Below are 12,516 nucleotides of genomic sequence, written 5' to 3'. Positions count from 1 at the left end.
GATAATGTTAAAGGGATGCTGAGCTCTGTGCACAGAGCAGGGAGACAAAACAATTCCTGCTCCAGCTGGGCACCAAGGACAAATGAGCCAAATCTCAGCCCAGGAGCACAAACCCCGTGGGCTGGAGAGAGAAAAACAAGCAGGGTGGGAGTGCAGGGGCTAAAGCTGGAATGGGACAATGAACTGCAAGGTGCAAATGGAGCAGAACTGATCCCAGGGACAGACCCTGTGCCCCTCGTGCATTTTGGGGCCATTTTGGTTCATCTTGGGTGCAGCCCTGGCTGGGCTCTGGTGCTGCCCAAGGGGGATCCATGGAGGAGATGCTGTGAATGAATCCCTGCTTCATTCTGGGACTGTGCCCAGCCTTCCCAAGCCTTGTCCCAGGCTGCGTCCAACCTGACATTGAGCACTTCCAGGGATCCAGGGGCAGCCACAGCTGCTCTGGGAATTCCATCCCAGCCCCTCCCCACCTTCCCAGCCAGGAATTCCTTCTCAATATCCCACTCCAATCTCCCCTTTCCCAGTGGGAGCCATTCCCTGGCTCCTGTGCCTCCATCCCTTGTCCCCAGTCCCTCTCAGCTCTCCTGGAGCCCCTTCAGGCCCTGGAAATTGCTGGAAGCCTTTGCTGGACCCTTCTCTTCTCCAGGGGAACATTCCCAGCTCTGCCAGCCCGGCTCCAGAGCAGAACTCCACCCCTTCTGAATGGCACAGAATCCAGATAAGGAAAGAGAGAATCCAGGTCTTGAGAAATGAGAGATCCATGAGAATCCAGATCCTGGGAAACCTCGACTCAGACATCAAGAACCGTTTTCCTTTGGCAAGGAAAAAGCTTTTCCATCCAAATTTTGTGGCTGCACAATCGCCCATCCAGGAGCCACACACTGAATTCAGACACCTTTCTGCATTCTAAGAATATTATGCAGGAAATTTCAGAATGTCAGAAGCCTGGAAATACTCCAAAATCTTTTTTACAACTAAATATAATTACTGACACAAACCAGCAAATAATTAAGGCAATATTGATGTAAAAGAAGCCAAATTTGTAGCTACTCAAATTTTTCAGGGAGCAGCTCCAAATCTCTTTTTTGAGTCAGTTTAAGTGATCCATCCTTCCTAAAAACATCCATCAGGACAGTAAAATTCCTGGGAAAAACCTGTGCAAACCAAGAGAGAACACAGCAGACTTCCTTCCTTATTTATTCCAAATGCTCACTTGGAATTTTTAGGATAATGAAGCTGCTTGACCATAGCTGTGATTTTGAAGTGGTGATATCCCAAGATCACAAAAATAATATTTTAAAATAAAAAAACTTTAAATAAAAAATTTAAAATTTAGAAAATAATATTTTTGTGATATTCTGCGGGGACACCCAATTGCAAAGGAATAATCCCTTTGCTTTGCAAGATCAGGAATTCTGCTCTGGCTGCTCCAACAGAATTTGGGATAGGAATTCTACATTTTCCATAGCTTTAAAACAGGAGGAGGATGAGGCATTTTATAGAAAGAAAAGATTTAATTTTGTATTATTGCCAGGAGAAATAAGATCTCTGATCAAGCAGAAAAAAAACCAAGCTCGTATTTGTTCTCTATGAAACCAGAGGTGTTCTCTATGAAATCAAGATAAGCTCAGACACACCCTGATAAGAAACTCTGAGTTGTTTATGCACATTAAAGGTTTAAATCCAGTTCCCACCTTTCCATGTCATCCACCCAAAGCTCCTTGTGAGAGTCTGTCCAAATTTTCCCTCATCCGCCTCACGATTGTGATTTTTTTTTGACTTTTGATTGTGATTGTCACAGTCCTGTCCCAAAAACCAAAAAAAATGTGCATTTTCCTCAGAAAACAGGTATTTAAAACTTGAATCCTCCCCACTGGGGGGGTTTTGTGGGGTTTATTTCCAATACTGTCGGGGAAGGATTCCCACTGAAACACGCACGGAGTTCAGGACGCGCCTTTCCGTAAATCTGCTGGGGTGGAATCAGCGGCTTCTCCTTGGAGAGACCCTGCAGGTTCCTGGCCCGGGGGGTGTCCCAGCAGCTCTGTCTGGGGGTGCTGTGTCAGGACAGTGCCATTGTCACCAGCGGTGTCACCAGTGGCAGCAGTGTCCCCAGGCTGGGCAGGGCGCGGCTGCCCGCGGCCGCCCTGCGCGCCTGCAGCACGGCGAACACCGCGTTGGTGGCGTTGGTGGGGATCTCCACGTTGCAGATCATGCCTTCACAGCACGAAACACACTCCTGCCGGGACAAAAGGGTCGTTAACTCGCGGTAATTAGCTCGGGGTGATTAATTCAGGGGGATTAATTCGAGGTGATTAATTCAGGGCGGTTTTAAGGGAGAAACGCGCATTTGGTGTCGCGAAGCTGAGCTCAACAGACCCATCCTGGCCAGGGCAGAAGGTGGAGCAGATATGCTAAAAACCATCCTAAAATCCAATTTATCCATGAATCAATTCTCTAAATCAGGAGTGCACATTTTCCTGGAGTCACTGTCCCCAGGCTGAGGTGGGACGTCACAGAGCCGCACTGGCACTGCAGAAAACAGAGCTTCCCTTCCTAACACATCCACTCAAAATCTGCTCTGCAACCTTTCCGGTTTCAGCTGTTTTCAAGCTGCAAAATTCTGACTCCAAAAACTTTGTTCCCACTCAATTTTCCCCTCTAGGTTTTGTGCATGAATCCCATTGTTCCCATTGCAGAGCATGCAGAAATCCCACTGCTCCCATTGCAGAGCAGCTCCTGGCACATTCTACTGGAAAAACCAGCCCTGGAATGGCCACCTCCAGACCCAGGAGTAGGGCAGGAATAGGGCAGGAGCAGGGCAGAGCAGAGCAGGAGTAAGACAGGAATGAATGGGGCAGGAGCAGGGCACAAGTAGAGCAGGAACAGGGTACGAGCAGGACATGAGCAGGCAGGGCAGGAACAGGAGTAGAGCAGGAGCAGAGCAGGAGTAGAACACAAGCAGGCAGAGCAGAGCAGGAGTGCACATACAGGCAGAGCAGAGCAGGAGTAGGGTATGAGTAGAGCAGGAATAGGGCAGGAGCAGGGCAGAGCAGAGTAGGAGTAGGGTATGAGTAGAGCAGGAATAGGGCAGGAGCAGGGTACAAGCAGGACATGAGCAGAACATAACCAGGCAGTGCAGAGCAGGAGTAGAGCATGAGTAGAGCAGGAGCAGGGCACGAGTAGAGCAGGAACACGGTACAAATAGAACACGAGCAGGGCAAAGCAGAGCAGGAGTAGAGCAGGAGCAGGGTATTAATAGAACACAAGCAGGGCAGAGCAGAGCAGGAGCAGAACACATGCAGAACATGAGCAGGGCAGAGCAGAGCAGGAGTACAGCAGGAGCAGGGTACGAGCAGAGCATGAGTAAAGCAGGAGTAGAGCGGGAGCAGGACACGAGCAGAACACAAGCAGGGCAAAGCAGAGCAGGAGTAGAGCATGAGCAGAGCAGGAGCAGGGTACAAGTAGAGCATGAGTAAAGCAGGAGTAGAGCAGGAGCAGGACACGAGCAGAACACAAGCAGGGCAAAGCAGAGCAGGAGCAGATCAGGAGTAGAACACGAGCAGAACACGAGCAGGGCAGAGCAGAGCAGGAGTAGAACACGAGCAGGGTACGAGTAGAGCATGAGTAAAGCAGGAGTAGAGCAGGAGTAGAACACGAGCAGGGTAGAAGTGAGCATGAGCAGAGCAGGAGCAGGGTACAAATAGAACACGAGCAGGGCAAAGCAGAGCAGGAGTAGCGAAGGAATAGAGCAGGAGCAGGGTATGAGTGGAGCAGGGTACGAGCAGAGCAGGAGGAGAGCAGGAGCAGGGTATGAGTAGAGCAGGAGCAGGGTACGAGCAGAGCAGGAGCAGAGCAGGAGCAGAGCAGGAGCAGGGTATGAGTGGAGCAGGGTACGAGCAGAGCAAGAGCAGGGTACAAGCAGGCAGCGCTGACCGTGTGGCCGCTGTCCCCGCGGCGGTGGCAGCCCACCAGGTGACACTCCTCGCCCGTGGCGCATCGCTTGGTGACCGAGGTGCTCTCCCCGTGCGCCGTGAACAGGTGCGCGGTCAGGCAGTACCGCGTGCCTGCAACAGCGATACACGGCTTGATTCACAGCATTAAACACAAATCTGGAGTTTGATTCACTCCATTAAAAACACTTCTGGAGTTTGATTGCCATCGTTAAAAGCAATTTTGGAGTTTGCCATCATTAAAAGGAATCTGGAGTTCGACTTCCATCATTAAAAGGAATTGCAGAGTTTGATTCACAGCATTAAAAACAATCTGCAGTTTGATTCCCATCATTAAAAGGAATTCTGGAGTTTGACTGCCATAATTAAAAACATTTCTGGAGTTTGACTGCCATCATTAAGAGGAATTCTGGAATTTGACTGCCATCATTAAAAGGAATTCTGGAGTTTGATTCCCATCATTAAAAGTAATCTGGAGTTTGCCATCATTAAAAGGAATTGTGGAGTTTGATTCCCATCATTAAAAGAAATTCTGGAGTTTGATTCCCATCATTACAAACATTTCTGGAGTTTGATTCCCATAATTAAAAACAATCTGGAGTTTGATTCCCATCATCAAAAGGAATTCTGGAGTTTGATTCCCATCACTGATCCCTCAGAACAGCCTCTCACATCCACACACGGCTCAGCAAATCATCCCCAGAAAATGGCTCTGCAGAATCATCTGCAGCTTGATGAAAAGAGCATTTAGCAAGAAATTAATTCCTGTGAAATCTCAGCTGACCCTTCCAACCTCCAGCAAGGCTGCTTGGATTGGAGTTACTAATCAGCACCATCACCCACACGTTTATTTTTGTCTCTCTCCCCTTTCTGGCAGCAGGTTCCTGCCAAAGAGGTTCGTCTCAAAACCAAAAGGTTTCGGGTTTGTTTCCTCATTCCTCTGCTCTGCCTCTTCCCCTTTCCCACCGTTCCCTGAATGTCACCGGGTGAAAAATGAGGAAACATTTCCATTCTGTTGTGAGCTCCATCCTCCCCAGCACAGGTCAGGCAGGTCCTGCTGCTCACCAAGAACAGGAACTTTTGGGATGGCATCCAAAGGGAAGGGAATGAAGCTACAGAGGAAATTCTTCAGGTTTTTTAAACAACATCTTTAAAGTAACTCTTGGGAAGCACATAATTATGTGTATATACACATAAGTAATTAATATGGATGTATTATTAAAAAGCTGCTTGAATATTATTTTTTTTGTTATATAAAACTGGGAGAGATGGACATAAATAATTTTTCATTGCTGCTTTAGAACCCTGAAGAAAATGAAGCTACAGAGGAAATTCTTCAGGTGTTCTAAAAAAGATTAAAATTAACTCTTGGGAGGCACATCATTATATATGTACACAGGGAAATATACACAGGTAATTAATCTTGATATATTAGTCAGAAATCTGTTTGTAAATTAATATTTTATTGTTATATATTATATAAAACTGAGAGAGATGGAGATAAATAATTTTTCACTGTTGCTTTACAACCCTGAAGAAAATAAAGCTACAGAGGAAATTCTTCAGGTGTTTTAAACAAGATTAAAATTAACTCTTGGGAAGCACATCATTATATATATAAACAGAGAAACCTATGTAGTTAATTAATATTGATGTAATATTAAAAAATCTGTATATTAATATTTTTGTTATATATTATATAAAACTGAGAGAGATGGAGATAAATAATTTTTCACTGTTGCTTTGCACTCTGAAGAGAATAAATCTACACAGGAAATTCTTCAGGTTTTTTAAACAACATATTTAAATTAACTCTTGGGAAGCACATAATTATATATACACAGGGAAATATACATATAATATATGGTATTATATTATATTTAAATAACATATTAATAATAGGTCATTAATACAGATATATTATAAAAATATGAAACCCATTTTAATAATGTTATATTAGAATATTAATATTAACTTCAATATTAATATTTTATTCAATATTGGTATCTTATTTTAAATGACTGTATATTAATATTTTTATTATATATTATTTAAGAATGAGAGCGATGGAGATTAATAACTTTTCCCTGTTGCTTTATGCTCCGGAATGGCCAAAATTGTCACCTCAGCAGAAAATCCCTGACTCAGCATTACCAACACCAAACCTGCTGGCACATCAATGCCATGCATGAGCCAGACTTCTCCAAGGGGGTGAGTCAGGGAAAATCAGGTTTGAATATCACAAATATTTAATATTTCCTTATCCAGCCTTACTCACTTTCAGGACACCACCTGTCCTCAGCCCATCGGTTGCAGTTGTAGTTGTCCACAGCGTTGTCACAGGTGAAGCACTTGAAACTGTTTGGGAATGGAGTGGCTTGGAAAGGGTTAAAAAAGCATTAGAATGCAGTCAGTTGGGAAGCATTGAGAGAAAAAAATTAAAATATTCAAAATTATGCTTGTACACGCATGTATTTACAGAAATAAATTAGATATATTTACATCTTTTCACTGTTAGACAAATAAAACAAGTTTGGCAGAAAGATTTTTGTTTTCTCTCTAGGCTTGAACTCAAAGTATATCCTCATGTTTTCACTCTTATAATCCAAAATGAGGCAGTGGTGGGGAAAGCAGGGAAGAGGGAAGAGTTTATCACCCTCCTCGTGGAGGTTTGCACAGCAAACATAAATCTACATTTTCCTTTGATGGAAAAACTGCATTTCCATTTCTTGAACTCCCACTCGGAAAGAGAAGCTGGATCCTTTTAACAAAAGGTCTTTTAAAATCTCATTTCCATGATTTCAATGAATTATTGGAAGGCGCAGGGTTCATCAGGGGCAGGTATTATTTGCAGCTATTATATCCTGGCTGCTTTAACGATGCAGATAATGCAAATGAAGGGATGGAACACTGGTGATGCCAGATAAGAGGCAAAAAAAAATTAAATAAATAAATTATTCCATTAGTGCCAACTGGCTTCACAGGTCCCACGAGGTTTTTAATTACCTTCAGAGCGAATTAATTGCATGCAGCAACACCTATTCCTCCCCTTACAAAGCCCCCAACAAGATAAAAGACCAAAACCACCTGTTCTGGATTATTTACAAGGAAACCGCCGCACAGTTTCCTCTGCAGGGAGACAGAAACAATACAAGAAAAGCCCTTAAAATGCCAAACTCCTCGTGCACTCTTTAATTTGGCAACGATTTGATTTATTTTCATTTAGTCAACTTGTCAAACATTAGGGACAAAGTGCTGTGGGGTGGGAGGCAGAATGTTTATTTTAAAGTTTCTGTGGAGACGAAACGCAAAGGGCTGGCAGGCAAATAATGACAATTTTAAGCTAGAATTCTGTACAGAAAAGGCCAGAATTCCACAAAAAAAAGCTACTTACGGTCCAGTGGAGGCCTGATGTTGTGGAAGTTGATGTTCTCAGCTGCAGCCCAGTGTCCTGAGAGGATGAGGAAGGGGAGAACGGCCGCGGCCAGTGCGCGCCGCAACGCTCCCATCCCGGGCATCACTGCACAGGGAAACCCCCAGCCCTTAGGCCTGGAACAGCAAGGGAACACATTGTTATTATTGTTATTTAGTGGGAATTGCGAGGATCTGAGCTGTGGGATGGTGAATTTCCTGCCAAACCCTGCCGGGAGCGCGGAGATGCAGCCGGGAACGCCGGCGAGCGGCACAAAGCTGAGCTGGTGGTGCCTTCTGCTGGCCAGAGCCCCTCACGCAGGGCTGGGACGGGCAAAATAAACTCAAGTTCACGTCAATCCTTTCATCTATTTGCCCTAAAAATTCCCTAAAAGGACTCCTAAAAATCAACAGGATTGAGGTCCTTTAGATCCAACTTGAAACAGTGTGGAATGAACAGCACCAAATGCAGAGAAATCTCAATTTTAACACCAACAACCAATCCCTTGCCTGGGATAAATAAATTTCACTTCAGACACGCTGCACAATCTGAATTTTAAGTGCACTTTGCACTGTCACACCATTAAAATTTGTAAGTGTGAATTCAATTTATTTCTTTTTAAGCGCATGCCAAGGGAATGCTAAGGAAGATGGCACAGATGTTTTGGACAAGGGGAGGCTGGAAGTTCACTCATCCCAAAAATCCATTTATTTGGGGCCCCCTGGGTGCTCTGTCAAGGCTTTAGAGAGAAGAACTGAGCATTTTGTATTTAGATTTCCACACCTCCAGACAAACCCAGGGAATTGTGGCAAACTCCAGCGACCCTGGAGCCCGGTTCAGATATCACAAATCACAGCCTCGCTCCTCCCATGCAAATTCCCAGCAGGACAAACAAGCTGGAGTGGAGGCTCCTGCCAAACCAGAGCCAAAGGCATTCCCTCCAAACTTCCAGGCACACCCCGGCCAGGCTGGAAATGGTGCTCAGCAGAGAATTCCAGGAATTTCCCTTTTTTGGACTGGTTTGGGTTTTTCCTTTTCCAGTGGAGATGGTTTTGCCAAGCAAGCAAACAGCAGAATTCCAGGAATTGTGAATTTTACTGTGAATTTAACCGTACTGCTTGAGATCTGCTTAATTAAACCTGGGCTTTATGGATATATTTCAGGAGAAATTCCAAAGTCCCAGCCTACCTCTGCTCCCTGTGCACTTCCAACTCTCTTTCCCATAGGATGGCCCAGATTTCCTCTGGCTGCAGCCCAGGATCTGGAGGATTAAGCAGAAGAATCTGTGGAGAAGAAACAGCAACAGATCATCAAAATTCTGTTTTCAAGGCACCAATTAGCAATAAATTAAGATAAAAAGCAGGATTTTATAATGAAATATTTGCAGAAACATTTGAACTACACAATATGGCTCTCGCTGAGCGCTGTGGCACTGCAGAAATTGAAATTTCCTCCTTCCTGGGATATTCCATTGCCATAAAAGACAAATAAAAGACAAAAAGTGAAGGAATGGGGCTCAGCCCACCCCTGAGGATGAGATTCCTCCAGGATAACCACTGCTGAGGGGATGGCCTGGGTGGGACCACACCAGGGAACATTCTCGTTCCACAGATTTCCCAACTTTCCCCAGGAATTCTGCCCAGAACAGCAGCAAGGGAACCTGAGGGAGGGAAGGCAAATGAACAAACAGTTCCTCCCAATGTGTTGAGCTGATCCAACTCCTGGAATTCCAAGTCATTCCAAGGCTGCAATTTCCAGAGCCACATTTCCGATCCCAATCACCTCATCCTTGTGCCCCTGCACCATCAGGGATGCAGATTTCCTGACTCCAAGAAGGCTCCAAACCTTCAAAATGCTTGAGGGATGTCGGTAACTACATGAAAAGTGCCTCGAGTCCTCGCTCTCCTTCCTGGGTCCCTTGCAAATAATTGTTTATCCTGGAATTCCAAGATGGAAGGGAATTTAAAGCTCATCCAGTTGCACCTCCCTTCCACTTCCACACCCCCAGCTTGCTCCAAGCCCTTCCAGCCTGGCCTGGGACACTTAAATCCTTACAATATCCTTATTATATACTTGGAATAACTTAAGCAATCCAGTTTTGATCAAGAATTTGACAAAATTACAGCGTACTTCAAGCATTTTTAAATGATTTCTGCAGGAAGGGAGGGGGACTGAATCATTCCAACATTTCCAGGGCTTCTCCCCTTGTCCTGCTGGTGAAGGAAACTCTGCCTTTCTGGGCTGTAACTGGATCTGAAGCACCTGGGCAGAAATAAAAGGCACAATTCCACTTGTGCCAGTTTGCTGCACACCCCCCCTGCTCCCCTGGCTCTCCCTCGTGCCAAATGGAAAATCTGAGGGAATATAAACACAAAAAAAAGCGACTCTGGCCGGGGGCAAGGCTCAGCAAAGCGACCTCCCAACCTGGCGCAGTCAAAGGTGTCCTTGTTTGCCAATAAATAATGGATGCTGTTTGCCATGGCTTGGTTACACAGCTGCACCACCAGGGCGTTCTCCAGTCAAATAAGAAAATATTGGCCCCAAAAATGGCTTTCATATCTCACCCAGGATCTCTCAGAAGCTTATTTTCTTCCCAGAGCCTTATCTCTGTGGAGCTGGCAGATAATATTATCTAGCAGGGTGAGTAAATGTTTCATTAGGCCCAATTAGGAGCTCTCATTAACGAGGGGAGACGGGAAAATGTCACAACATGGAAGATTAACTTATATAAACAGGAGCAACCAGGGAGCTCCAGCTTTCCTGGGGGAGGGAAGACAACCCAAAAGGGAAGGTGCTATAAAAACCCCTGTGACTAAAACCCATTTCAAGCAAACAGCCAGGAACACAATGCCTGAAATAATTAAAATATTCCAGGGGGCTGGGACCTTTTGCAGGGTGCAGTGGAAAAGTGGGAATGAAATAATTAAAATATTCCAGGGGGCTGGGACCTTTTGCAGGGTGCGATGGAAAAGTGGGAATGAAATAATTAAAATATTCCAGGGGGCTGGGACCTTTTGCAGGCTGTGGTGGAAAAGTGGGAAGCAGCATCCCTGCTTCCTGATTTTAATAAAACCCCAGCCTGTTTTTCCTGGCAGGCTCAGCGGAGGATTAGCAGACTGAACATCAGATATGGAATGCAAATGAAACTTCCTGCTGTCACTCAGTAAGCAATTTTCAGGCGCTGTTAGATAATTGCAAACGCTTCTGCTGAGCTCCTTAAATTGCACTTCAGGACACGGGGAGCTCCGCAGGCAGAAAGGAATTTTCTGTTTGGGGCTCGAAAGGTAAAACCCAACAGCTGACGAGGCCCTGCCACAAATCCCAAAGGGCACAGAGGAAACCCAGCTTGGCTGAAAGGCAAAAAGAGCAAGAATATACCCCAGTCTTATATTCTCCTCTGGAGAGCATTTAATTCCTGAAAAACTCAGCCAGGGAACAAGTGGCACAACTAATTTTTTAAAAACCCCAAAATCCTCTTTAGGAAACATGCAGACACATTTAAAATGAAAAGGTGGGGGGGAAAGTGAATATTTTGACTTAACTGAATACAGATTAATAATTAAAGCACCCCAAAAATTATTGCGGATCTGAAAATTGAAAACTCTTTGCTATGGAAGTTTTATCTTTTTTTTTCCCCCCCTGCTGAGTTAAGTCTGTATTTTTTCACTTTTTGCCTCACAGCACGTTATTATTAGCACAACACGCCCCAGAAAAATGGGATTCACATGGCACTGACAGACATCTGCAAGGAGCAGCAGTGACAGAATCCGAGTGAACTCACCCACCGGATCTCCAACCACCACAATTTCCCTTGGCTGCACCCAGAGCCCCTCTTGGAACTGAAATTCGGCTTTAATTACCAGAAATTACCGAGCTCTTTATCTGGGATCTTGTAAAAGTGCAGCACAACACGGTTGTAGCCAGGGGCAGGATGTTGGCATGGGAGGTGTCTGCACCAAACACTGAGATGATTTCAGAAAGAAAATAATCCCCGATGAACACAATAAACCCGGGGAGCACCAATGCAGTGAGGGATTTGTGAGCTGAAAACAGGGAGTGAAAAGCGAATTATTCCTTTCACAGCTCAAAATGACACTCAGTTAATGTCAGGCAACTTCAGCTTCAAATCCAGCACGCCCCATGGTGCAGGGATGGATTTTCCCCATGTGGAAAATAATTCATTTTGTCTAAAAACCCATTAATGAGATTAAATTTCTGCCAGTTTTCCATTTGCTCAAAGAACTGGGTTTTGCCAAAGCCAAAAGCTGAGTTTGGAACACAAACTCACTTTCATACATCACCTGCAGCTGGTTTAAATCTCCCCCTCACCTGTGCAAGGCTGGAAACTGGAATTTAATATGGCTCTGGAGAAAAAGGATTACAGGAATAAGCAGCTTTTTCTTTTTTTTTTTTTTTCTTGAGACTTGGTTCCACAAAATTAAATGTACAGCCCCCAAATAGGTTTCATCCTATAGATGAAAAGAATATATATTTTTTAAAAAGAATATATTCTTTTAAAAAATATTCTTTTAAAAGAATATGATATATTCACATATATATAAAATATATATAATACATATATTCATTAAATCTTTCAAAATAATATATTTTTGTTAAAATAATATATCTTATAAAAATAAAAAATAATATAAAATATTTTTATAAAATATAATTAAAATAATATAATATTGCTCATCCTGCTGTAGGTTTTTACAGGGAGAACTGAAGGGTGGGTGTGGAATTGGTGGGGCAATAATTGATGTGTTCTCGTGGTTGAGTTTTGTAAATTGAATTTTTCCTTCTCCATAAGAAAGCTGTGATTTCATGGTTGAATTTTGGAAATTGAATTTTTTCTTTCTGCATAAAGAAGCTGCGTTTTTATGGTTGAATTTTGCAAATTGATGTTTTCCTTCTGCATTAAAAAAACCAGTGTTTTCAGGGTTGAGTTTCGTAAATTGAATTTTTCTTTCTGCATAAAAAAGCTGTGTTCTCACGGCTGAATTTTGTAAATCCAATTTCCCTTTTTTAGGGTTTTTTTTTTAAGCCTGGAGGATTCCACAGAACAGAATTACCCAACCAGGGGAAATCAGCCCCTTCCGCAATGCCAGGGAAAGACAGAGGAAGCAATAAACTTTATTACAGAGGGGAAAAAAG

At 43.9% G+C, this 12,516-nt stretch overlaps 1 protein-coding gene across 1 annotated transcript; it reads right to left on the bottom strand.

The window, feature by feature from the left end:
- Nucleotides 1-2,059: 2,059 nt before the first annotated feature.
- Nucleotides 2,060-9,128, bottom strand: LYPD6B (LY6/PLAUR domain containing 6B). Its single transcript, XM_054278406.1, is given in 8 exon segments — nucleotides 2,060-2,236; nucleotides 3,934-4,064; nucleotides 6,229-6,327; nucleotides 7,345-7,499; nucleotides 8,551-8,645; nucleotides 8,781-8,894; nucleotides 8,896-8,934; nucleotides 9,051-9,128. Coding segments are annotated over 8 exon segments (888 nt in total).
- Between the last annotated feature and the right edge of the window lie 3,388 nt (nucleotides 9,129-12,516).

The sequence above is a fragment of the Melozone crissalis genome, unplaced genomic scaffold, assembly GCF_028551555.1.
Source record: "Melozone crissalis strain CALT ecotype California unplaced genomic scaffold, PUWL_Pcris_2 ptg000023l_1, whole genome shotgun sequence".
NCBI lineage: Eukaryota > Metazoa > Chordata > Aves > Passeriformes > Passerellidae > Melozone > Melozone crissalis.
This window is presented reverse-complemented; position numbering and strand designations above follow the sequence as displayed.